Source organism: Barbus barbus (genome assembly GCF_936440315.1).
Source record: "Barbus barbus genome assembly, chromosome: 16".
Taxonomy (NCBI): Eukaryota; Metazoa; Chordata; class Actinopteri; order Cypriniformes; family Cyprinidae; genus Barbus; species Barbus barbus.
Window position 1 is genome coordinate 6724591 of NC_136744.1, and position 27960 is coordinate 6752550.

Genomic DNA, 27960 nt, shown 5'->3' on the forward strand with positions numbered 1-27960 from the left:
TGTTAAAAGTCTCCAGCTTATACCCCAGTCTTATTCCTTAGGAGGAATAAAAAAGACATCTGTTGAAAATGAGGCATCTGTTGACACAATATGGAGCTATAAAATGAATGTGGCCAGCATAACACAAATAATTTGGGCTATGGGTGAATCTGAGCAGTGTCTTGAGCAGTTTGAGGCATTGGTGAGATCTCTTAAGACAGGGGTGCCCAAACTCAGACCTGGAGGACCACTGTCATGTAGAGTTTAGCTGGCTGGAAGTTTCTAGTATGCCTAGATTAACTGTATGACCCTGATTAGCTGGTTCATGTGCGTTTAATTGGGATTAAAGCTGAACTCTGCAGGACAGTGGTCCTCCAGGAGAAGGATTAGACAACACTGTTTTAAGAAACTTTAGAGCTTTTCTCAACTCTGGCCCTCAAGGTCCTCTTTCCTGCAGAGTTTAGATCCAATCCTAATCAAACACATCTGAACAAGCTAATCAAGGTCTTTGGGATCAGTGGAAAGTTACAGGCAGGTGAGTTTGATCAAGGTTGGAGCTAAACTCTGCAGGAAAGTGGACCTTGAGGGCCAGAGTTGAGAATCACTGCTTTAGAGAAGAGGCAAGTAAAATTATATTAAAACAGGGGTGCCCAATCCTGTTCCTGGAGCTCTACCTTCCTGCAAGGTTCAGTTCCAAACCTGATTAAACACAACTGAAGACCCTCAGAAGCATTTGATAATTACAGACAGGTGTGTTTGATCAGGGTTCGATCTCAACTCTGCAGGTAGGCAGATATACGGGAACAGGATTGGGCACCTCTGTATTAAAACATAAAGGAAGGGTTATTTTCATAATAATGTTATGTAGACTAGCCTTAAAGGGATAGTTGACCCAAAAATGGAAATTACCACAAGATTTTCTCACCCTCAAGCCATCCTAGGTGTAAAAAAACTTTTTTCTTTTAGACGAATACAATCAGAGTTGTATAAAAAAATCTCCTGGCTCTTACAAGCTTTATAATGACAGTGAATGGGGGTCAATATTTTGAAGCCCAAAAAGTACGTCCAGTCATCATAAAATGGCCTTCTGAAGCAAATCAATGCATTTGTGTAGTAAAAATATTCTTATTTTTAAACTTCATAAACCATAATCTCTAGCTTCCACTAACTGTTATAGCAGCGTTCACAAGAGAGTGGCGTTCCCGCCACTGATGACGTAGGCGTAGCATAAGCTCCGGTGAGAAGTGATGAACACAGAAGTGCAGAGGAGAGAGCAAAACAAAACACCAGTCAGGAATTAGAAGTACAAAATGAGTATTTGTACAGAATAATGTCAAAAGATTTTGATATAAGCCAGGAAGAGGTTTTCCTTTGCTGTAAACAAAACTTGGCTTTCGCAAGACTAGCAAATTCTCACCGGAGCTTATGCGACACCTGCGTCACCTTCTGTAACGCTACTCTCTAGTAAATGTGCGTATGACAGTTAGTGGAGGCTAGAGATTGCGGTTTATAAAGTTTTAAATATGGATATTTTTCTTATATAAACGTATTGCTTCATTTTAGAAGGTCTTTATTAACCCTCCGGAGCCGTGTAGAGTATTTTTATGATGGATGAACACACTTTTTTGGGCTTCAAAATCTTGATCTCCATTCACTGCCATAATAAAGCTTGGAAGAGCCAGGACATTTTTTCAATTTAATTCCGATTGTATTTAATCTCAAAGAAGAAAGTCATATATATCTTGGATGGCTTGAGGGTGAATAAATCATTTTTGGGTGAGCTATCCATTTAATATATCCCAAAAACCTTCCACATCATATTCAAAGTCTTCAGTTTGTCTTCATTTGAATCATGTTTCCTTTAGTCTCTGTTGGCATTGGCCTGAAGGAAATTCCAAAAATTAACCCATAGAATTATAAAGGGCAATCTTTCACATACCCTCCACAATAAACAATCACAGTGTATCATATTCATTCTTTACCCTTGCAGCACTGTAGGGAAGTCAGAGTCTAAAAGAAAAGAGATGACAACATGCTAGTGATTTCAGCGTTTCCTCAGAAGAAAAGGCCACCCAGCGTTGGCAAAGTCAAGCATTGCATTAAAGACTAAGTGCAGCGTTGGGGAAAGTGGCGTTTACTGACAGAAGGTACACGCTAGGAACGGGAGCCTTTATTTCGCTCGTGACATTTCGTTTCCGTGGTGCCCGGGGGAGGCAGCTGTTCTATTGGAGCTCGGTGGAGCAGAGGAGCTGGATAGATTTCTGAATGGCCATGGAGTCGGCATCTTTACACTATCCCTCTATTTACACAGGGATTACTCTCTCATTCTTGAAAAGGAATAGAGAGAGGTAGCAGAGAGAAGGACAAGGTGATTTGAGTATAAATAAGTAGGTCCACACAGAATCTGGGCCCCCAGAACGCTGAAAAAATTTGCTGCAGAATTTACAGAGATGTCTGTCATTTATAAAATGGTACATATCTCTGTCCCTCTCTGTTCTTTTAGTAAAGGTGAAGTGTGTAATTTCAGGGCCACTAGGGTCACCAAACAGGTTCATACACTTCTCCTATCTGCCATTAGTTGGACAAACAGAACCCCATTCATTACTTCCATTGAAATCACATGGCATTGGTTGTGTCAGTGTAAACAACATTCCTTTAGAATCAACGGAGAAGCTGTGAAAAAAATCTGCAGATTGCATCTGGTCCTATGAACGAGTGAGCTTATTTAAGTAGCTGAAAATCTGAAAGCAGGGGCGGTAGGTGGATGATTTAAGCCCCTCTGTAGTACAGTCACATGACCTGGTGCTCTCCTTTGAGGATGGGGCCTCAAACAGTTGCCACAGTAATGCACTCTCTGCCCTGTGAACCCCAACTAGCCTTTATTCCCTGTGCAACTGAACTGTACCAATACTAGCTCCAAAACAAAGTGTTACTCAATAACATCATGAGAGACCGAGGGAGGGACACACAGAGAGATAACAGAACAGAATGAAAGAGAGAGAAAAGATGCTGGACTCTCTCAGAGGAGGGGAAGGGGAATTAGCCCCACTGGGAGCATTATCCAACCCTGTAGGGCCAAAGAGCCCGCTCAGGATTTCCACACTCCAGTTGTAAACAAAGAGCCTTTTGATGCTCTCCCAGCCTCAAAGACATGGATGACTACTCAATCATGTTACCACAGAGCAGCCCTGCCGTTCACACGTATACCGTAGCCACACACAGAATTACACCCGTCGACATATACAAAGTCACATTACTGATGGAAAGGAGACCTTTGGACAAAAGGAGGCAGCATGTGCACCTGCACAAAGGGACAAAGATATGCAAAAACGTGCAGTCATTTCTCGAGTTCCGAATGTGCGTACACACAAATGAACACGACGTCCTATTTTCCGGCATCACGCATACACACACACACACACACACACACATGTTGGGTTTCCATGTTTTATGGGGACATAATGGTTTTTATACTGTACAATCTGTATGTGCTATTGCCCTACACCAACCCTACACCTAAACTTAGCCCTCACAGGAAACATGCTGCATTTTTAGATTTTCAAAAAACTTTATGCTGTATGATTTATAAGCTTGTTTCCTCATGGGGACCAAAAAATGTCCCCACAAGATTAAGATTTACTGGTATTACTATCCTTGTGGGGACATTTGGTCCCCAGGACGTGATGAATACCAGGTGCACACACACACACACACACACACACACACACACATTTCTGCAAAGAGAGGCATGGGCTCTATTCAACCCCTCTCTCTTTTTTGCTAGTTTAGAGCAATCTGAGAAACAGCGAGAGGCAGAAAAACATGTCATGCAAGAGGGAGCCTATTGTGCCATGAAGGGAACAGATGGAACCTCCCACAAACCACTGGGCCCTTCATTCTCCTGCCTCCCTAAAAAAAAAAAACGCATCACAAACAGCAACATTGGCTCTGCTCACCCATAATGCACCTTTGCTTCTACATCCACTCAGGAGTTCTTACAAAGAAGTGAGGGTGTTCATGTGCAATCTTGCAGGCAGAGATTCAGTTATGTGCGACTAATACTCGCTGTGCACGTCACGGGAATCCCCAAACACAACTTGTGCATACCCTGCCTAGGTATTGCCTCTTAAATGCTTCTCCCAGCAGTCGCTCGCAATCTGTGGGGTTCAAAATCCCATCGTGAGCATGTGTGCCAGCGGGAGAATTAGCCAAGAAGAATTTGAGAATCTCAAAAAATTGGCATGTGGATTTGTGCGAAATAGAAAGTAATCAAGGAAAAAATATCAATTGTAACATTTTCTGATAACAAGAAAAAATTATACAAGGGTGTTGTGGATGGCTTTCAGAGTTCGAACGAAGGTAGTTGCTTAGGTGTTCTGGTTGGTTTCTAGGTAGTTGCTTACTGGCCGATCTGAAGTCCCTGCATATTCTGTTCCTTAAGCCCAAAGTATACTTTAGTTTTTGCGCGTACGTTAACATATGAATACAGTGCGTGTGACTTTAATCATCAGAATAGTACCCGCGTGCCACCTGGTTTTTGTAACTGTACACTTTGTATGCGCAGGTCACATATGCTGATTGAATTTGAACTAATCAGTTGCTCATTGAACTAATCAGTTGTTCCACAAGGTGGCAACACTGGCCCAGGCCGCTGTTTCACAGCAGAAAACGAAACTAAAAAGACGGCGCAATAACAGCAACAAAACAGCGGAGACTGCAACAATAGACACCTGCATTGACAAGCGTTTGTGTGAGAGTTTTATGAAATTGCTGCAAATTTAGTTTAAAAGAGTGCATTACAGAAGACTTTTTTTCGGTCATAAATTCTAGAGAAATATAGCACAGACACTGGAATAACATGAAGCTTTCTAGAGAGCATGTGCCAACTGAAGTATACTTTGAGCTTTAGATGTACAGTAGATTGGGTCCTTCCTTCAATGTAAGTCTACATGATTCTTCCACCCATTGTATCTAAGAAAAGTAATATCATTTATCATTTATTTCCATAGTTTGGAATGGGATACAGTGGGTTATGAAGTTAGGGACAGGGATTTGGGACAGATATGTTACTCTTAACCAGGGGTGTTCCTGGAGGGCCTCCGTCCTGTAGCGTTTAACTCTAATTAAACACAACTGTAGCAGCTAATCAAGGTCTGCAGGATTACTAGAAGCTTCCATGTAAGTGTGCTGAAGCACGCTGAAGATAAACTCTGCAGGACGTTGGCCATACAGGAACGAGCCACCACGAATCGCACAAAAATCACACACCCATAAAAGCTCAGATACCACAAATGCTGAGCTTCACGGATAAGCTGGAAATATCTCATCCCAAGAAGGAAGTGTTGAGTGATAGGGTGCACTAATCTAGAGGGGAGCTTGGGTACTTCGGCCCTTGCCGGCCCTTGTTGTTTACTTAACTTCCCCTCTTCTTCAACACCATTGCTGGCGCAGCTGCCACATGGGCCAAAAAGGGGAGGTGTGTGTGTGTGTGTGTGTGTGTATGTGCATTGTGTGGTAGTAGTGCCTCCACACCTAATTTCAAATTTCACTTTATCTCCAGCCCTGACAATTAGAGCTGCCTCTATCTGTCATGGCTTCAGGCTGGTAGCCACGGAGGGGCGGCTGACAGACAGGACTTTAATTAAAGTAGTACCTTCAGCAATGACCATTTAGACCTAACTACCGCTAACACAGGGTGGGGAAACAGAGTGAGAGAACGTTGAGAGCTAACAGATAGTGGTAAGCGCTTCACCTCACCACAGGTTTAGATGCTGCCTACCGGCTTATGTTCTAAATAAAGCCCTTAAAATGTTTTCTGAAATTAGCTTTCTCAGGGGTGTGCATGTAATTTGGTGCCGAAGTTGTGTGTCATAGTTCAGTTTAGCAAAGCTGAAAATACTCACAGTGAAGTGACACGAGATGTCTGTTTTTTTTTCCAGGAATATGAATCATCTGTGACATGTAGGAGGTTAAGAGCTTTAGTTTGAGTAGATCATGGAACATGCAATTTGCACGTGCTAGCATTAAAGATTGTCCCCCTCTCATGCAGATACATAGGACATCCTTCCTGGATATAAAAGTCACTATAACCTGGCCATTTACAACAGACAGGTCCATGTCAAGCAAGATGATATTAAGTTCTCTGTTCAAGGACATAATGATATCCAACGGCTATCTCAGTGCTACTCCCCTGGACCTTGGAAACAAATGCTCAATGCTTTGGCTATGAGCTCATATCCTATGCTCCTGAGCTACTACAACATGCAAAATGAAACTTCAAACAACTATCTCTGAAGATAAATATTATTATCCTTTCGCATTTCAGAGCATTAGGATAAAACAGAATTTCCATGGTTTAAGAAAACATAAGGGAATAATTCATCTGAAATAAAACTGTCATTCTCTTACGCTTATATCATTCCAATACCTTATGGTTTTTGGCCTTTTTTAGAGACGGGAAAATAGAAGTGAGATGGGGGAATAAGACAGGGGCGTAACTCAAGTCAGATTCAAATCAGGGTCCCCATGAGCTGACAGCTTTAAGACGTCTGGAGCATATGCACAGTCCACGGTTTCACAGCTCTGATGTGTCATTATGCAAAAAGCACACAACAGTGGAAGTTTAGCAGAATTTTGAAGCTGCCCTTTTCAATACAATGAAAGTGAATAGCAACAAAGGGCTGTCAAGCTAAAAAAAATTACAAAAAACAACATAATGCATCCACGTGTCTCTAATGTTATATATCAAGTCCTCTGAAGTCATCTGATAACTATGTGAAAAAAAGACATTACCACTGAAAGGTATGCACTATATCTCACATATAGGATATTTAAATATAGCGCATATTGACATTTACAATGTGACTTTTCCCTCACATAAAGTTATCATATGACTTCAGAAGACTTGGAATAAAGTGCACAAGCTATACAGGTTATATGGACTACAGTTTACGTTACAGTTATGTTCTTTTTTTTCAGCTTGACAGCCCCTAGCCACCATTCACATTCATTGTATGGAAAAGATCAGCATGTTGCCACTGGTAATATGTAAACGAGCTTTCCTTCCTGCATATGAGAGACAGAGGAGCTCAGGGGAGTCTGGTGAGACCTTGCCTCAGTCAGCACAATCAGATGCAATTGTGAAGCGAAGGCTTTTATATATTTGTCACAAAGCCATTGATGATAATTGCTTTTGACTGTGTTAGCAGTATCCTGCTGGTCACTGGCTTCCTGCGTGCACCACACCAACTGCTGCCACTCCTGCCAGTGCTGCTGATTATGATGATGAGAGCAACGGTGGTGATGTAGATAATGATGATGATTTAAAATAGATGACGCCAAGCTGACAACTCCTGGCGTGCTGCTATAAAGTGCCTTGGTTTCTAGCTGGAAGGTAGACTGCCAATCCAGCAAGTGAACCCCCGTTTGCGTTATACTGCGTCTCAGTTCACTTTGGGAAGGGTCTGATATATATTTTGTTGACATTTTCCACAAACACCAATGGTGCACTGCACCAATGCACCAATGGTCCACCCACATGTGGAGAAGCAGAGTGCAGCTGAAATGCCACAAGATGCGATCAATAAGTATGCAAATTTCAGCAGGGATTATAAAGATCTTTACAGAAGTTGGAGCAGAACAATAGTGGCTGTTATTTTAGCACAAGCCGAAAGGAAAAAAAAATCCCTCCCTCCATCTATTTGACAGAGAAAAGTCCCTGTAGGCAAACACAGAGGTGCTAATGGATTTTACCTTGGGATGTGGGAGGGTATTGTTGGACATCATACATCGCAGCAGCGGGGCTGGGATTGATAAGGAAGGGCCAGCCTCTCTGTGGGCCGTCTGGGAGTTGGCTGCCAGACAAGGGAATTGCTCTTAGATGAAGGATCAGGTTAAATGTTATGCTGTTGTTGCAGTAGTAGCTGAAGACTGTGTCCACTCTGAGACCCTAGTGTAGGTCCACTGATTGGGGAGGTGTGACTGTTCTCACTGAGCTTATTGAAGGTGTTGGCAGTTGCCATGACAGCCAACTGAAGCAATAACATATAATTTTTCCTCTGGTGGTTACATCATATACTGGTCTTTCTGTAACTTGACATGTAAGTCTTCAGCTCGCACTGTCAGTAGTCACATTTTAAAGGGTTAGCTCACCCAAAAACACAACATTAAGTTGTGCACAATTAAGATATTTTTGATAAAATCCGAGAGCTTTCTGACCCTGCATAGACAACAACGCAACTATCATGGTCAAGGCCCAGAAAGGTAGTAAGGACATCGTTAAAATAGTCCATGTGACATCAGTGGTTCAACCGTGATGTTATGAAGCTACCAGAATACTTTTTGTGCGCAATGAAAACAAAAATAACGACTTTATTCAACAATTTAATCTCTTCCGGTTCAGTCTGCCGCCATTCATGAGAGTAACATAAATCGTTATTTTTGTTTTCTTTGCGCACAAAAATTATTCTCGTAGCATTTATTTTCATTTGCATTTATGTGCAAATGAACTGTAAGGGTACTCCAGAACCAGGGTTGAGAACCATTTCACTACACCACAATTCTGACCAAAATACAACAATTAGTACAGTTATAGGCCCCATAATCTTAACACTGCAAGGAAGCCACATCATAAGCACCATTAATACCACAAAATTTGTAATGTGGCATACACGTATGTACACAGACAGCACAAGAGCAAAAACAATCAGTCATATGCTTGAAAGTTGACAGGACAGCAGGGCAAAAGAAAGGAAAACTTTAGGCTAGATTAGGCTAGACTGACCAAAATAATAGTTTTGCCAATTTTTATCCTTGTTGTAAACTTTCATGCAAGGCCAGTCTCATGGATTGTGTGGAAGTACTCCACTCGTTACTACAGTATTTTTCTTTTTTTCATAAACTATGGTACATTTTGCAACAATGCAGCACGAACAGAGTAAGCAGCATTTGTAAACATCTGCATTCTCAGCACTTCATGAATGCCTTATGGCTAATTAAATAATTGAGGTAGGACTCACTGGTCATGCAGTAGTCATTAGTAGACTCTCAGAGCTCTGTAATCTGTCTACAACAATTTGTAGCATATAAACTATGTGACCTTAATGCACTTACTTCCTCATCACATGACTTGACGTTTAAGACCTTTATGACCTCATAAATCCTAAAACACTAGTGTTAAAGAATAATAGAATGTTGCCCCTGGAATCATTAAGCTCAACATTTGCTGTGTATTATTATCTATCCATGTCAGGTACATTAACTCAACTGCCCTCACAGTATATTGTTTAGCCTATATATGCGGATACATAAGACAGCATCATATATGTTCATTCACACACATCAGTCACATACTAATCTAACACACATGAAAAAATGGATTCCATTATCATATATTTCCATTAGCAGAAGCTAATGATTCAGTAGACTAATGATAACAAAAATAGTCCAAATTAATTAGACCAACACTCCTTTTAAGCACTGAACAGAATACATTATTTACAATCAAAATTTCTCTTGACTGTCATACTTTAGTTGCATACTGTTTGGAACAGTTTTTGATTGGAATTATGTTTATGATGCTTTAAAACGCTGCTTAGCTGAACAGAGCTATAGTTGTGTGTATTTTTGCATACTCCAACTGCCTCACTGACATTTCTAGCATTTAAAATACTTTAATTTACGACCATACAGGCTGACTTGACCCTGTTCTTCCAACCCTTTCATACAGCGTTAAATGACAATGATGCAAGTGTTAGCTTAAAGAATGTTTCGAGTGACTGATTACTCAATCACACCGGCCCTGCACAGCACTTCCCATTTGTCAGTAGAGCGTTTGGATAATGTTTCACTTCCCACTCATCAAGTGACACCAAAAGGAAAGGAAACGAAAGAGGAAAATGTTTTAAGGACCGCATGCAATCATAGATTCTAATGTGCTGTGACTGTTACTAATATAAGAGCTTTACTAATACACAAATGTTACTAATAATCTTACTAATATAAGAACACATTATCAAACAATATCCAGTCTCGCTTTCACCATGGCACATAATGCATCTTTATGAAATCATATGTCAATAAAAATCAAGCAAATGTATTAAGGAACTCCGATCAAAACCAGCAGATGTAAAGCTAAACAAAAGTCAATGTCAAATATTATTACATATTTGAAGAAACGTCTAATTTAAGCAGTTATTTGTATGAGTGTGTAGCTGTTAAATGACCAACAAATCCAAATACTGCAAATACTGAATTGTTGAAACATTTTTTGGTAAAGAATATATGTCCATTTCTTTACTAAACCATAGGTATCACTTTGTAATAACTAAAACCAACAAAGATTACTGTGCTATACAAAGCTTAGTCACCAAAAAAGCTTCTCTGATGGACCTGGAATCATGCATACTTGTTAGAGAATAATAGAATGCTGCCCCTGGAATCTATAATCTCAACATTTGCTGTGTATTATTATCTGTCCAGGTACATTAACTCAACTGCCCTCACAGTATACTGTTAATATATGCAGACACTGTGCTATATAATGCTTAGTCACTAAAAAAGCTTGTCTGATGGACCCGGAACGATGCATACTTGTTGCATGATGTCATAATACATTGTCCTGTTACAAATATGAATTATGTTAATTCAAACAGCTTTATTTGCTGAGTGAAGCTGTCTGGAATGTTTCTGTTTAGGTGTCCAGTAAACTGCCACAAAACAATCAGTGATAATCAGTTTTAAAGGGCAAGTGCTGACGATTATATTATATTTACACTTGGAGAGTTGAATATAATAGGGTTCATAAAAACTCCAATTTATGTGAGTATTTAAACATTGCAGTGAGACATATCATAAAGTCACCCACACACACATAGCCTGTGAACAGAACCTGTACAGATGTTTTCAGGAGCCAATTTATTGTGTGAAAATGCCTCAACAAAGCCAATGGCATATAACTTCCATATCCCACTTCCTGTCATTTTGACACATATAACGTCAGCTAGTCAAAATTAGCATGATGTGTTCAAGAAAGGAAATGTGTAAGAAAGATAGCAGGGGTACTCACTGCAGGCACGAGTAGCTTGTTAACCTCCTCCACTGCACGCTTAAGCTTGATCTCAGCCCGGTTCTGGGCGTCCTCCACCGTGATGAGCACATGGAGGTCCTCATTCAGATGCTCCCAATTGGGTTTGCCTCGGTTTTGTTCCTCCTGCACAGAGAGAGAAGGAGAGAGAAAAGTTTTAGATGCACTGCTGCTGTACAAAATGTTGACTGCTACAATCAAGGATGTCTATAAGAAAGCAAAGAAAGGGTCCAAATAATAGACACTTCATGCTCTCAGATGTTGCATCTTTTCTTATGTACCAAAGGAGGAGGGACTTCAATAGATTGTAGATAAGTGTATAAGTGCATAATGTATACTGCGTCATTTGGGACACAAACCTTGACCCTTAGGCTGCAATGTACATGTTTTAACAGAGTTGACCAGAAATATGATATGTGTTTGATATGATGAGGTTCAAGAAAGATGTAGGGACTTGTCTCAGCTCCCACTCTTGATGTGGAGTTTGATACCTTGATAACACCAAAGTGCAACTGCAAATCTAATAAAAACAGACTACAACAGAGAGGATGTGAAAGTAAAAATAAAATGGAGAAGCTGCTTCTTTGATCTGCTGTGTGCTACAAAGCAGAAGTCAGGATGCCATGTATATGTCATCCTGTGACACAGAGCTCTATAAAAGAGACCTCGTAAAATTCATACAGTCTCAAGACAGGCAGTGACAAAAGCTTCACAGCAAGCAGAGAGAAGCAACAATAGCATGAGCAACAAATCAAAACTAGATCACTGCTTAAGTGAGTTAGAGCTCAGCAGCGCTCAAAGCTGATGTAAATTTATTCAGTTACTATGCTTTTAACTCAGCTTAATATACAGAGACAACTATAAGTAAGCCATTTGTATGTTGAAAATTGTAAACACTCTGAGGCGCTTTCAAAACATTGCTCTGTTTGTTTAAGAATCTAGACCAGAAGCACACAGCAACAGTAGCTCGACCAATGGAGGGAGTTTGGGGCGTGGCTATCTGTTCTGTCAGACCAATGGCAGACGCGGAGCAGTAGAAGTGCTTGTGAAACCTGTTTGGAAACATTAGTAGGGCCAGTGTGAGATCAGAAAGTGAACACCCCAGCAACTGCATAATAACCAAAGCTTTGTGGTGGCAAATTTGCACAGGCAAAAACCACTCATATTCAGAAAATATTAAAATCAAGCTATTTTTGCTGTTTTATTTGGTGCAGCTAGTGGATCGGAAATATAGGGGCTTTAAAAAACTAAATTAAATGACAGGAAACCATGAAAACTTTGGATTAAAAAGCTTTGAAGATTGCTGAGGGCAAACAGCTTAATTGATAGAAACCCAAAGCACATTAAGTTGAAGGGGCTCGTTACACTTCGCCTACACCACCGCTTTTGTTTGTCTGCGTTTGGCTTGTTTTGCTATTTTTCTCATTTTCCTGAAGGATTTCCAAATGAAAAATCAAGATCTGATTTATGCAATAATCAGATATGCAAACACAGCTCGTTTTTTCTCCTCATGACTGCAAATGGGAAATTGATGGCAATCAGCGTCGGCGTCTGTGTTACCGCGTTCTGCCTGCTGATTTTCATTAAGGATCCATTGTTGCCCCTTTTGATGTGAAGCGAGGAAGTGTGGAAATGGGGTTGTGTATCGCCAAAAACACTCAACATGATTTACCATTCAGGATGGTGATGCTCGGGTGTTATGAGGTCACTTCCTTTTTCTCTCTATTCGCCCCTTTGGTTTCGTTTGGCTGATTTACTTGGCTTTCTTTGGTTGTGACAAGTGCTAAAAATTGATCTGAGGCTGATTGTCACAGCACAGCAACCTGCCCACAGCCACACTGTCAATAACACTCCGGCCAGGAGGGACCAGAGTAGAGGTGGTGTGTACATGTGTGTATGTGTCAGGCTGACTGAGGGTAAGATACAGCTAAGACACTTGTTTTTCCCGTGGTCAAGGTTCATGTTGTCTTGCATCAGGCCGTGGCTGTTCCTTCTGCATCCCTGCAGGGCGGGCGGTGACAGGCTGGTAGTCAAGGTGACGCACCTTCAACATTGAACGCAGGAAATATGTCTGACTGTGGGGCCCTCCACTAGGCCTTTGTTTACACCTCTTTCCCCTCGCGCATTGTCTTTGAGCTGCCCATGCCGTAGCCGAGCAGTAGTGCAATCAATGTCCATAAATCCATTGTCCTGCTCTTTTGTAATCCTTACCGAGGCAATAATGCCCCTCTGAAGGAGCGCCGACCCCTCGGTGGAAAGCTCTGGGAACTAATATCACGAGTCGGCTGGGAGAGGACAAAGGTACACGCAGTGGGGAGTGTAATGAGACACGAGCTTGTTCTTCAACGTACTCACCAATATATTTCACCACAGTGACCATGTTAACATACACATCATTGTCCGATTAAGCTCTATGTTCTGGTCAGCCTTTAAAGGGATAATTGAGGTAAAAATGAAAATGAAGATGTTATAATGCTGCATTGCCTTTCCTTTTTAGTCCACATAAGGGGAAATTTAAAGGAATGTCCTGCTGGCGCTTAAAGGCAGTGAATAGCGACAAGCACTAAGACGTTAAAAAAGACACAAAAGTAGCACAGAAGCGTACATGTGTCGTATTCTCCAAGTGTTCTGGGGATATACGATTGGGTTTGGTGAAAAACAAACTGGAATTTGATGTATTATTTAACCAAATTCCTATCCTTGGCCATTGGTTTCTGTGCACAGTAGTGTACTCATAAGACTCTATTAATTTTGTGGACAAAAACACTGTCCATTGCCAAAAGTTTGGCAATGTATAAACAGCTCAAACAGAAGTCTTTGAAACCAAGCAGCTTGTTGTTGTGCATTTATGTGACCAATTTGAAAACCAATGCATAATCTCCATGGGAAGTCTTTCAAATTTACAAGACAATCCCAATCTTGTTGAACTGAAATCCTATGACTAGTTTTTACTCGCAAAATTCCACCAAATAACAGTATAAATGACTATACCTTTATTCCGAAAGAGCTGTTTAGGAATATGCATGCAATCAGCCTGACAAACAAACATATCAGCATGCATGGAGCAGGACATGCATGTTCTTTCCAGCTATTCACTTGCTCTTGTGACTTATTTCAATTCAGTGTTAGTAGCATGATAGGCCACAGCCATATCACCCTGCAGCCCAAGACCGGTTGCCCACTGAAGCTAAGCAGGGTTGAGCCTGGTCAGTACCTGGATGGGAGACCTCCTGGGAAAACTAGGTTGCTGTTGGAAGAGGTGTTAGTGAGGCCAGCAGGGGGTGCTCACCCTGCGGTCTGTGTGGGTCCTAACGCCCCAGTATAGTGACGGGGACACTATACTGTCAAAAAGCACCGTCTTTCGGATGAGACGTTAAACCGAGGTCCTGACTCTCTGTGGTCATTAAAAATCCCAGGATGTCTTTCGAAAAGAGTAGAGGTGTGACCTCGGCATCCTGGCCAAATTTCCCCATTGGTCTCTGACCATCATGGTCTCCTAATCATCCCCATACACTGATTGGCTTTATCACTCTGTCTCCTCTCCACCAGTAAGCTGGTGTGTGGTGGGCGTTCTGGCGCACTATGGCTGCCGTCGCATCATCCAGGTGGATGCTGCACACTGGTGGTGGACGAGGAGACACCACCCCTCACAATGTAGAGCGCTTTGAGTGCTTAGAAAAAGCAGAAAAGCGCTATATAAATGTAATGAATTATTATTATTATTATTAGTAGTACAGTGATTTACATCACAGTAGTTCACAGTAATTTAGTCAACTCATTAATTCTCATTCATGTCTTTGACAACAGCATACAAAAATGCAATGAGTTGTAAAATGTAGGTCATAAGACTTGCAGTGCTTTCAGCTGTCTGTATATTTATTAATATTCCTTTAAAGGCTGAAATGTTTCATTGTAATGCTAAAACAAAATGTTAAAACATCCACATTTTTCAGCTTAATGTGCAACGACAGCTATAAGTAAACCATTTGCAGTTTGATTTAAATAAATGTGTAACACTGTGACTCATCATAACATTACTATGTTTTGTCTAACATACTGTAGCAACGCTGGCTCAACCAGTAGTGTGAGTTATCTATTTGTCCAATTATAGATGGGGCAGGGAAATCAAACATTGTTCTCTTTCTGTTTGTTAATACTAAAATAACTAAATTTAGCTTTAATGTTTGTACAAAGCTAAAAAAATATTTATTCTATAACTTTTTCACAAACATTGTAGCATTCAACATTACTTTAGTGTTTAAATGACAAAGCATTCAGATTAATATATGGCAGCTGTCTTATTCAGATTTCTAGAAACCAGAATATTGGCATAATTGGATAACGGAAATCAGTTTAACACTTAACATAACAGCAATATGAACAAATTATGATATTTAATGTGCATGTAAACATGGCCAGAGAGGAGTAACATTGCAACATGGTTAAGAGCAGGTTCATGTTGTGGATTATTCAGTGATTCGTTGATGATTAGAAACTATGAAAAATCTCCAGTGATTATTGCTGCAGGACTGACACATCTGATTTCATTATCTTGTTCGTACAATGTATACATTTCTCAGGAAAGACTCAACCAAGCAGCAGACTCTGAGAGAATACAAAACACCAGTTCGGCTGTCTCTCTCGGGATAGATTTAGGAGAACGACAGAGAGCTTTGCCCTCAAATCCAGACGATTTGGTGGTTGTGTAAAAGCAAGTTACATCAAAGCATCTTGTTAGAAGATTTTAAAGAACAAAGGAAAAAAGGTTCACATCCTTTGTTAGAGATATTTCATCAGGTTTTCTGCCAGACAGACATATATAGACCAACATTTCAGTTCATAATTGTGTTTTCATGCCAGTATTCGCTTGCGTATCACATGTCTGACATGTTTGACCGATGACGGATTTGGAAGTTGGGACGAAAGCAATATGTCAAAGTATTTTCATTGCAGTATGATTTACATAATTATGTAATTGTTATTGATCAGTATGTTTCATACTGTATAACCTGTAGATGTAATACAACACATCTGAATGATATATTTAAAAGTAACTTCACAAAATGTACAGTAACGTACAGTAACCAATTTATCTGAATTCAACCTATATTACCTTTGTTTTTTGAATCCTATTTAATCCTGTATATTTGAAAATGTGCCATTAAACTGAAATGTCCTGATCTGACTGAAATGATCAGTCTGGCAATCCGATGATCATAGTTCGATAAACTCTTTTGCTACAACAAATCAAGTAAAATGTGATTGCTTATAATATGACCCCTTTATATTAGACATAAATCCACTGGTACCTCAAAGCACTGAATATTTACACAGTGACAATGTGTTTAAACTACTACCATGGTTATGCACTAACAATCTCTTTAATATGTATGCAAAATGCAAAAAGGAGACCCAGAAATAAAATACTGTCACACACACACGGGTCTGTTTAGGGATGCTGCGAGAGGATGAATCTGAAGTGATTGTGACAGCTCTAATAACAGTAATTGCCAGCGGGCCCAACACTGCAGCTGAGTCTCTCTGACAGGCCCAGTCAGAACAAAGATGACGGCAACTACATCAGTAAGACATCACGCTCCATATTAACTTTGTATATCAGCGTCAAGAGTCCCTACGTGCCCTGGGCTTCTTCGAATCCAATGGCTTAGTTTTGAAGGATGAAATTAGAATTCTTAAATTAATCAGTATTGATTGAAATGGGATATAATTCTGTTAATATTGGAAATTTGATGCGTATTTTCCCTATTTTTTTACATTTAAATAACATTTGTTGTCATCAAAGTTAATTTTTGGTAATAATATTATTAACTTTAATCTTTAGAAAATCTAAAAAATAAATATAAATTTTTCATTTTGTACATTGTGGTGTTGTGATGCCTAAATTCATTCATTTCTTTTGATTGATTTGAGTTTTTAATGTTTTATTTTTTTTATTTATTTACATAAAATACTATTTTGCTAAACTTTTTCATTTATTTATCTGTTATTGACTATAAAATGAAAAACAAATCAATTTTGTTCATTATAATGTTGCAATGCCTAAATTAATTTAATTTAATATCATATAATCAATGATATAAATTTTTTTTAGTGTTTTATTATTTAATTTATTTATTTACAGAAAATACTATTTTACCGCATTTTATATCATTCCATATCATTCAGTTAGTAACATGAAAATTATTTATTGTAGCTAGACAGAATTTTTGTAACTTAAAAATATACATGAAAAAAATATGAGAATATGCTTGTTAATACTTTAGGCCTATCCTACATTAGGCTTATCCATAACCAAATTATAAATGTAGAATGTCTGCCAATTTGGGTTTTTAAATGGGCCTCCAAATCTTTACATTTCGCCTTGTGCTATACAGTAAAATACCTTTTAAAAATGAACAAGGAACTGCTAAGAAACACTTTGTAACTAGTAACTACCATCTGGAAACTATGCAGATGTGTTTCTGTGTGTTTACACATCTGCTTCACAGTGGGACGGTGCTGAATGTTCGATATGGATACAGTACATCAGTAAATGAGTGCTGGGTAGATGCTCACAGCAGTTAAACACTTGCCCTGAGTGGTGGAAGAACATTTCAGCGCTCTTGTTGCCACTTGTCTCTTTCCTTTACATCAAATTTGTGCTTAAGGCGTAGGTGAGACAGAGAAAGAGTAACTGAATTATATTTAAAGGCCATCCACAATGTGACAATGTTTTAACAGCGGAAAACACTCATGGTAACTCATGAGATTAAGTTGTTGAAAGCTTCTGTAGCAACAACAAGTGTGAGTCCATGAACTACAGAAGCAGGCAGAGAGAAAACATGAACTATGCTTTAATGAAATACTTGCAATAGTTGCTTGGATGTTTAATTAGAATGAATGGCTTTTGAATCTCAACACAGTAATTCAAGAGAGATTCTTTTGCCTTGTGGACCTACTTATTGGCTTATTCTACCAATATGCAATTGATTAGATTATTCCTGTCTCAGGCAGACATCCTTGTCCTTCGTGTCATGTTTCATCCACATGCTATTCTACATTCACCCTCACATAAACTCAGCATAACAGCAGCTAAAATGAGTGTTTATGTTGATAGACTATATATTTCAGCTAGGCTGATTAATTTAGATTTTCCGATAAATAACATTCAATTTAATCTATTTATAATTTATTTATAGATAAAATAATGTTTGTTTGTTTTTTTAATTCCTACAAAAAAGTATTCTATTAGGATTAGGGTGAGTCTGTAGTCATTATAATTATAGGTCCAGCGCTCTGACATGCATTAGAGATCATAAACTAACAATGAACATTTATAATTTTACTAAAATGTTCATTCATATACAACCTGAAATATTATATAAAATGTATTAGTATACACTACCATTTAAAAGTTTGAGGTCAATAAGATTTTTTATTATTTTTAATAAAGTGTCTCATGCTCAACAAGGCTGCATTTATGTGAGAAGCAATTAAATAAAGAATATTATTAAAAAATTTAAATTGTTGTCTATTTGAATGTATTTTAAAATGTAACTTATTCATGTGATCAATGCTGAAATTTTAGTCTTCAGTGTGTCAATCATTCTAATAATACGTTGATTTGCTGCTCTATCCTAATTTCTAATTTCTTTCAAAAAAAGGTAATGTTTTTTTAATCAAATCATGCTAAAAATGTTATAAGTACACTGGACAAAGTTATCGTCTATAAAGCAATGGTTACTAATGAAAACTATTACAGTAGCTAATATGTGACCCTGGACCACAAAACCAGTCTTAAGTCGCTGGGGTATATTTGTAGCAATAGCCAACAATACATTATATGGGTCAAAATTATAATCTTTTATTTATGCCAAAAATCATTATTAAATAAAGATCATGTTCCATGAAGATATTTAGAAAATTTCCTACTGTAAATATATCAAAACTTAATTTTTGATTAGTAATAGGCCTATGCATTGCTAAGAACTTCATTTGGACAACTTTAAAGGTGATTTTCTTATTATTTGGATTTTTTGCACCCTCAGATTCCAGATTTTCAAATAGTTGTATCTCGGCCAAATATTGTCCAATCCTAGCAAACCATACATCAATAGAAAGATTATTTATTCATCTTTCAGATGATGTATAAATCACAGGGTCACATATGTGTTGTTGCATGAGTAATAAGCAACTGATCAAATTTTCCACCCCTAACCTATAGTAAAGTAGTAATACATTTTGATGCAATAAATATGGTATGATTTAACAATATTCATCCCGCCAACACAATCTTTCACAAACATCTACATGTCTGTCCCTTTTAAAGTGTTAGTGTATATAATGAGTTGTATTTGTAGGGGTTATTATAGCACAGTTCTTAACCTCCCCCCAGACCTCACTAATTTTCAAAGCCTGGCTACGGCCATGCATCAGGCGTCTGTGGCATGTTAGATATATAATGATAGTGAATGACAGATGCAAGGTAGGAGGTGAAGAGATCATGAGAAACAAAGGAAACAGGCAAGAGATTTTCCACTATCTACCGAAGCAGCTTGAGACAGCAGAACCGTTAAACACACATGTGAATGTTTGCACAAGAGCTTAAATTGACCCCGTCAGTGTCGAACGGGTTGTACTCTCAGAAAGGGGCCATTGGCGGTCCACGCACGCGTACACAGCTGAGATCCGATCCTCGGACGACCAGCTGCGCTCTGACAGGATGCAGAGCCGATCCAGATGTGCATGAAACACTGGAGATGACAACAGTGCTTTTCACAGAGCACTTGTTTTATTTTCCTCTGGATCCTCCTCGCGGTCACCCGGGAAGGACTCTGATAACTATCCGCTTCCAGCACTTGTACAAATACGGGTCCTGCCCAACTAATGGAAACACAAATGTGCCTCCAGATCAGATACATATGTGAGTGCGTGTGTGTGATCGTGCACATCTGCGTAGTAGTGCAGGCGTACTGTGCTTTGCTCCCAAAAATACCAATAATCCCAATCATAATAAACTGCGCGTTTGTGTTCATGTGAACATGTGTGTTTGCTCAAGTGTTAATGATGGACATTGAATGTGACCCCGTGCTTCCAGACCATCCCGTGACCCCCACCGCCCTGGCGTCGCTGGCCCAGCGTGTCGTACGTTGACTGGGGTTCGACTGGGAGAGGAGCCCTGGCAGGGCCACAGGATCCAGCCCCCACTCATCTGGGGCCAAGGACAATGTTTGAACACCTGCCCACGGCTCTCAGGAGCGAGGGGAGGGCTTGTTATTCCCTGCAAAGTATCCCTGTTGGGCAGTGCGGACTGGACTGGGCTAGTTTACTCTCGAACAAACCGTACGCATGTAAACTCTGTCCGATCGCGAGCGCTGGTGCGTCTGTCATCCGGACAAACGTCGAGCCACAGTTGCTGACTGAGTGAATTTTGAGTGCGTGTTCAAAATTAACAATATGTTTAAGCATATGGATGTGTGAAGACGAAACAAGCCAATCAGATTCCTCCATCTGGTGTGATCGTGAGTTTGTCATGATTGTTCATGCCTGCGTTATGTGTGTCTCGAGGGTAAATGAATAATTATAAGATTGTTTTGCATTTAACACAGATGCCTTATTTACATAATTATAACTACCTGTTCTGTGTGACGTTTTAGAATTTTGAGATATTTTATTTTATACAGACGTATCAAATAACGTATCCTATCCTAGCAAACCATGCATCAATAGAAATATTATTTATTCAGCTTTCAGGTGATGCATAAATCTCAATTTAAAAACAAAATTACCCTTATGACTGGTTTTGTGGTCCTGGTTGTTGTTAATCAATGTGTTGTTGCATGAATAATAAACAACTGATACAATTTTCCACCCCTAACCTATAGTAAAGTATTAATACATTGTGATGCAATAAATATGGTATGATTTAACAATATTAACAACTATTGTCACTGTACATTTTTTTTCTGCCTGCTATGTTATTATTAGAATTTTATTTATTTTTTTACTTATATATATATATATATATATATATATATATATATATATATATATATATATATATATATATATATATATATATATATAAGTAAAAAAATAAATAAAATATTTAAACTGGGTATATTTAGGATTAGGAATAGGGTTAAGGCATCTGAAATATATCTATGGTTCATGAAAACATTAAAAGGTTATTAAGTAATAGCAAATAAATGCTTATTTATAAGGTAAATACCTACACATTTATGATGAATGTTTTTTTTTTTTTTTTATATATATTTTTGGGAAACGTACTATGAATTAATGGAACAAATATCAAGTAAAGGTTAGAAACACTTAATTAATGTTACTTAAATTTAGTTTTTTTGTGACCTAATCTAAAGTGACTATTGGATATTTTCTCCTAATAACCATAAACCTTGACTTTAGAATCACTTTTTGTATATATTACGGTATTAACAAGAGACTACAGTTTTGAATGAACTTTAAAACAATAATTTGCTAATGATTTAGGGGTTAATTATGGATAATTGAGACATTTTTTTTCTAGTCATCTCAATGACAAAAAGTGAAGAAATGTACCTCAACTGACTCTAACAAGTGCTTTATTACTTTATATTATAAAATGTTACAAATAATGACAGGCTTTGTCTTTATGAACGTGTGTTTATTATATGTAAGTATGTGTTAGTGAATGTTTGTACATGTGTGTGTGTTTGTAGCTCTTACCTTCTTTTTGTCCCTCATGGAGCCTTTCCCCCTCACCATGATCTTACATCCTGTCTCTGCCTCCAGTTGTTTGGCTGTGAGCCCCCGCGGGCCCAAGATCCGGCCCACAAAATTAAACTGCAACACACAAACACACACATCTCACTCACTGCATCTGCATCCGAATGGAGCGATAAAGGATTTGACATTTGACAAGTCACAGTTTGCATCAACAACACTATAAAATTTACATTTCATATTACTTTTGAATTTCTTCTCTATAGTGAAACATTATTATGCAGGGGGCAATACACATACTATTCTTAATTTTGAAGTCATTTTAATGTATTTCCTAATTCCTACCAAACAAACACACATATTACTCCTACACTGGCTCCTACCTGGCTGCTTATCACACTCAGTACAAGAATCATAATTACCATTTTTAAGCCCTTCATGGTTCTGCACCACACTATTTAGCTGATCTGATTCATCCTCATTCTCCTGCTTTCTACTCTTAGGCCTTCTGGAGACAGTTTATTAACAATCTGAAAATGGTACAAAAGCTGTCAAGCTGTAACCATTCAAAAGGCACTAAAATGTACAATTTAGGTAATAATGTGTATACTTTAGGGATGAATAGGGTTTTGTTACCACCCCAGTGACAGCTTTTGTACCCTTTTTTTCAGAGAGTGAACTTTTCTTCAATGGATGGACAGTCTTTCAGTGTCTTGACCCCTACAGTACATACTGAATTCCTCCCCCAGCGTCTCTGTGAAACTGTATCTCATCCACCTTCAAAACGCAATTGAAAATGCATCTGTTTACTCGGGCTTATTGAAATGTTTATTCATTGTCCTTGGGTTTGTGGAAAGTGATATATATATATACTTATTTTCATGTTTCTTCAAAAACCATTTCAGTTTATTACACATTAAACATCACTTGCTTCTTAGACGGTGAATACAGATACTGCAACAGACCGATACTTGACTCATATATTTTTTTGGCCCCAAATCAACATTGTGGCGTTTTGGCACTTTCCTTGAACTGTGGTTAATTTCTGATCCTGGCTAAGTTCAAAAGTGATCACAGACATACGAGATGGTTTAAATTGGGTGAATGAAATTCCCTGGGAGGTACTTTATTTGAGTAGGCTGCCTAAGTGCTATCGTGGAGCTCATCAGCCGGGACTCAGACAATGTGCAGAGAGCAGCAGCCGATAGCCTCCCATATGCCAGCGCCTCCTCTGGACCTTCACTGACAAGATAAGAGCCGCCAGTTGTTCACCTAATCGATCAGGTATATCAGCACTGACCCGAAGGGGTTTATCCCAGAGAGCTCATTTTCAGCATCATTCACTATAAAAAAAAATAGTTGTTTCAACTTAAAATAATTTGTTACCCCGCTGACTTAAAATTTTTAGTTTAGTCAACTAAAATATTCCAGTTGTCCCTCAAAGTTTACTAAAAAAAAAATGTAATTTTTCAGTGTTACTGCAGTTTTCAGTGTCACATGATGCTTCAGAAATCATTCTAATATGCTGATTTGCAGCTCAAAATACATTTCTGATTATTATCAATGCTGAAAACAGTTGTGCTGCTTACAGGGCCGGTGCTAGCTATATAGGCAGAGCAGGCGATTGCCTAGGGCCTCGGGGATTGAGGAGGGGTCTCCATAACCGTAGCATCCCCTATACCAGGGATAGGCAACTTCGGTCCTGAGGGCCGAGGAAAGATCATTCACTACTGCTTTATTACGAGTTTAAAAGAGTACGAGACGCGATGCTTTGAATTTGCTCGTACAATGAATGACATTACGTCGGGAACTGACTTGTAAAATAGCTACAAAAGCAAAAGCAAAGAAGTTTGCATTCAAAGTTAAAAAGCAGACACACTAGAACATTTTTTTATGTTTCAAATAATCCTTTGCAAAAAATAATTGCTGAATAAAACTATTAATTTCTTTATAAAAAATACTGATTGACTTTTCAAAATCATGCAATACATATGTCAGTACAGTAAGTAAGTAAAAAATATTAACTTGGATAATATTCACTACCAGTCAAAAGGTTTTGGACAGTAAGTTTTGCAACGTTTTTTAAAGAAGTCTCTTCTGCTCACCAAGCCTGCATTTATTTGATCCAAAATACAGCAAAAACAGTAATATTTTGAAATATTTTTACTATTTAAAATAACCGTTTTCTATTTTAAAAAACATTAAAAATCTTACTGTCCAAAAACTTTTGACTGGTAGTGTAGTTTATATTAAAAAATTACAATATTTGACCTGTTACTTCAGATAATTTAACATACAACTCAATAACCCCAGAACACAGCCCACAATTATTTCTGCATACTTCATAATCTTGTGCATTGTGTGAAACTGTGCTATTTGTGCTATTCACTATTTTTATCTTTCATTTTTTAGGAACTTTGCATGCTGCATTTCTTTCTCTCCTTTAGGGAACTCCATTCTAATACAGTCAGTGTGACGTGCAGCGGCAGTTTGTTTTGTAGGTATGCAGCCTGGCATTCTGTAAAATCCCATTTTACACAACATGCCTCCTGCTCTAATCAATAAGCCTTCGGGGTCTGCTTTATCAATGTGTTTGGTATTCCGACGCTACGCTCTTTTCACATGACTGACTCCATGCATAATCGACTACTGGTAAAACACAGTCACTGAGTATGTGTTTGTGCAGCTTTTATTTTTTTTATTCTGGCACCCTTCATCCCTGTCGAAGAGCCTTGTGGATATGAATGAAAAGAAGCAATTAAATTTTACTTGGAGGCACAAAGCACACGGGCGTGCATTACATTTGTATGCATGTGCATTCACCCTTCAAATAAAAGTTGTGTGTGTTTATGTCTGCATGTACATAAAAAAGATGACTGTCACTCTATCTTTTTATTATTAATAAACCGATTACAATATACATATGGCGCTTTTTACAAGCTAATAATTCATTTTTAAATGAAAGTGTCTAATGGCTAAGAGCATCACACAGTCAAGATTAACTCGGCCAAATTTAAACTGTTTGTTCATGTTTGCAAATACATATATTGCATATATTCACTGACTGTATGAACATAATTAAAATTATCATGAATAATCACTTTACTTATTAATGTGCATGCAATGCAATTAGTGTATAAAATATAATATTTTTCCTTCAAGCACAGTCAAACCCAGGTTTTAATCACTGCACAAGTGCTAGAGGAAGCTGACAGGTAAATAAAAGTAAAAAGAAAGTAAAATACTGTAAGTAATGAGCACTGATAAGTAAAATAACCACTTAGAATTGCTATTCATGCATGATGATGAAATGTATGATGAAATATCATTTATTTCCATCCAAAATGCTTGCACAACAGGAAGAATAAATTAAATTTGCACAACATTCACTAAAAGAACTATAATTATCAGAAGTAAACCAGTATCGCTAGTGCGTTATTAAGCCTACTTGTGGTTAATGGAACAGGTGAAGAGAGACTTTAGTTAAAATATCAGTTTTAAAAAACTGAATAAAAGCGCCACATATAAATATGCCATAACAAGGATGTATTCCACTTCAAAAAAAAAGAGAAGATAATACACTTCTTACAGGTTACTTGATATTTATATACATATGAGCCTGCCTGGAAAATAAATACCCTCATGGACCACCAATGGAAATATAACAAGCCCTTTCGGAAGCCAAGCCATCTCAAAGGTCATGTATGTTCAGAGCCGCTGTCGCTACGTGATGGAAAACTGCTCGGTATATCAAATCAAAGTCTTTTCTTCAGGCCTGCACAGGCGAATTTCCAAGGTGCCCTTGGAGATTGAGTAATCAGTGCAAGAGACTCCAGAAGGAACGGCTTCACTCCGAAAGCAGCAGGCGCAAATTATACATCAGCGGTCTCCCTGCTGTATTCACACATCTGCCGGGATTACACACACACAGCTCTCTGTAGCAGCTCACAGACGGTCGGATGACCTCCGCTCTCCGTCTGGATTATGTGACGCTCGGGCCTGGTGAGAGCACTTGAACACAGGCACATACGGACAGATCTGAAAAAAAACTCGCCTTTACTTGGCTGTTGGGTTTCAGAGATGTTGGCGAGTATTCCCTGATGGGAAAAATCTGCTGCAGTGTCCTTCACATATAGTGATTTGTGCTGGGAGTAAATATGAAATCTCATAAAACTGATCAAACACGCCTCATCTTTTAAACATTTAATAATGAATTCAATGGGTTCATTAGTGGATAGCCATCAAAGTCAATATATCATCCAATTCTGAAGCTATTCATAAAGATGACATTAAACAGTATTCACATCACATTTAATTGTTGACATATGACATATATTGAAATGCAATAGTATCCACCCACTTTTTCAGTGGTATCTTGGTTCTAGAAGTATTTATTTTTTATTAAATGAAATCAATCAATCAATCAATTAATAAAAATATAAAAGTGACTCATTCCATGAAGCTTTGCAAATTACATAATTGAATCAGAAGTTAATACTTTTATTCAGCAAAGATGCTGAATATGTAATTTATTCCTGTGATGGCAAAGTTTTCAACATTCATGAAAACTGTTTTTTTTTTTCCTCTCGAAACCATTACACACTACAATTCAAAAGTTTTGGGTAAGATTAAAAAAATATGAACACTTTTAAATGTATATTTCAAATAAATGTTGTTCTTTTGAACATTCTATGCATCAAAGTATCCTGAACAAATGTATCATGGTTTTCACACACACACACACACACACACACACACACACACACACACACACACACACACACACACACAAACACACAAAAAATTAAAAATAAAATAGAATAAATAAATACAGAAATAATAAATAAAGCAGCACAACCATTTTCAACACTAATAATAATCAAAAATGTTTTTTGAGCAGAAAATCATCATATTAGAATGATTTCTGAAAGATCATGTGACACTGAAGACTGGAGTAATGATGATGAAAATTCAGCTTTACAAGAGAATAATAAATTACATGTTAAAACGTATTCAAATAGAAAAGTTATTTTAAATTGAAATAATATTTAATATTTTTGTATCAAATAAATACAGCCTCGGTGAGCATAAGAGACTTCTTCAAAAAACAATTAACGTTATTTCAAATATAAAATTTTAACAAATTAGGTTTATATGTTATCAATTCAAGAAGATGAATGGGATTTTGCCTGGAACCCTTTTTGTGCTCTATGTTCAGTAAAAAATTATGTAATAATATAAGATGGACCTGCAATTTCTTCAACTGGATTTGAGTGGATTGAGGGTGAGGAGGGTGCTATTTTTAATAATGTTATTTGCTAAAAAAAAAAAAAAGTTTCAGGGGCAAAAAAGTACATTTCATTATAAAATGAATGAATACTGATGAATCATCCTGAATAAAATCAGGGACATTTATTAAGAAAGTAAATGGGGTCAATTCAGATTTCATGTTGACTGTAGGACAAAAATGATTTAAGAATACAAAAACATTTGATTCTGAAAGCTTAAACTTCCATGTCACAAACATTGCTGGCATATATCCCATTAGTCTGTCTCCCAAAAAAGACAAACACGGGAAGTGAAGCCACCACACACAGACGTATTCTCACACACACTGCACACCAAAAGCATAAGTGACAGCATCGTCTCGCCTACCTGAATGGATGCAACACTTCCCTTCTCCTATCAAACGCACACAATCTCACTATCTCGTACCTGCGCCTTTTGTGTGGGCCTACTCCTGCTGTGCTTCTCACAAAGCTCCTTTGATGCTTTGATGAATGTCTGCATGCAAGTTTGTGAAGAGGTCTGCGTGAGTGTCTAGGTGTGTTCTTGTACTGAGTGACGAGAAAAAAAGATGAATTAAATTTTCATCTTCCTCGCTGTCAGGTGATGTCAGGGCAATGGATGGAGGTTAGCGTGAGATGTGTCTGTTTGTGTGGGAGGTGCTGTCGGTGTGATGCTGTGCAGAACTGAAGATGCAAGGGCCACTGTGAACTAACTCAAGTATATCAGTGCACACTCTTAAAAATAAAGGTTCTTTATTGACATCATTGGCTCCACAAAGAACCTTTAAAATCCATGGAGCCTTACATCACACTAAAAGTTCTTTAAAATGGAAAAAAGGCTCTTTGGATTATTAAAATGTTCTTCACGTGAAGAAAAAATGTCTCTTT

At 38.2% G+C, this 27960-nt stretch overlaps 1 protein-coding gene across 4 annotated transcripts in view; it reads right to left on the reverse strand.

Moving 5' to 3' along the window:
• LOC306882827 (protein quaking-B-like) overlaps positions 1-27960 on the reverse strand; it is a gene marked incomplete at its 3' end in the record, with an annotated part of 100243 nt that overhangs the window by 20444 nt on the left and 51839 nt on the right. For all 4 annotated transcript variants that reach the window (XM_079437756.1, XM_079437757.1, XM_079437755.1 and 1 more), the window contains exons 3-4: positions 21788-21904; positions 11045-11188 (exon numbers count right to left, since the gene is read on the reverse strand). In XM_079437756.1, the coding sequence (XP_079293882.1) occupies positions 11045-11188; positions 21788-21904 (261 nt within the window). The remainder of the gene's footprint in view (positions 1-11044; positions 11189-21787; positions 21905-27960) is intronic.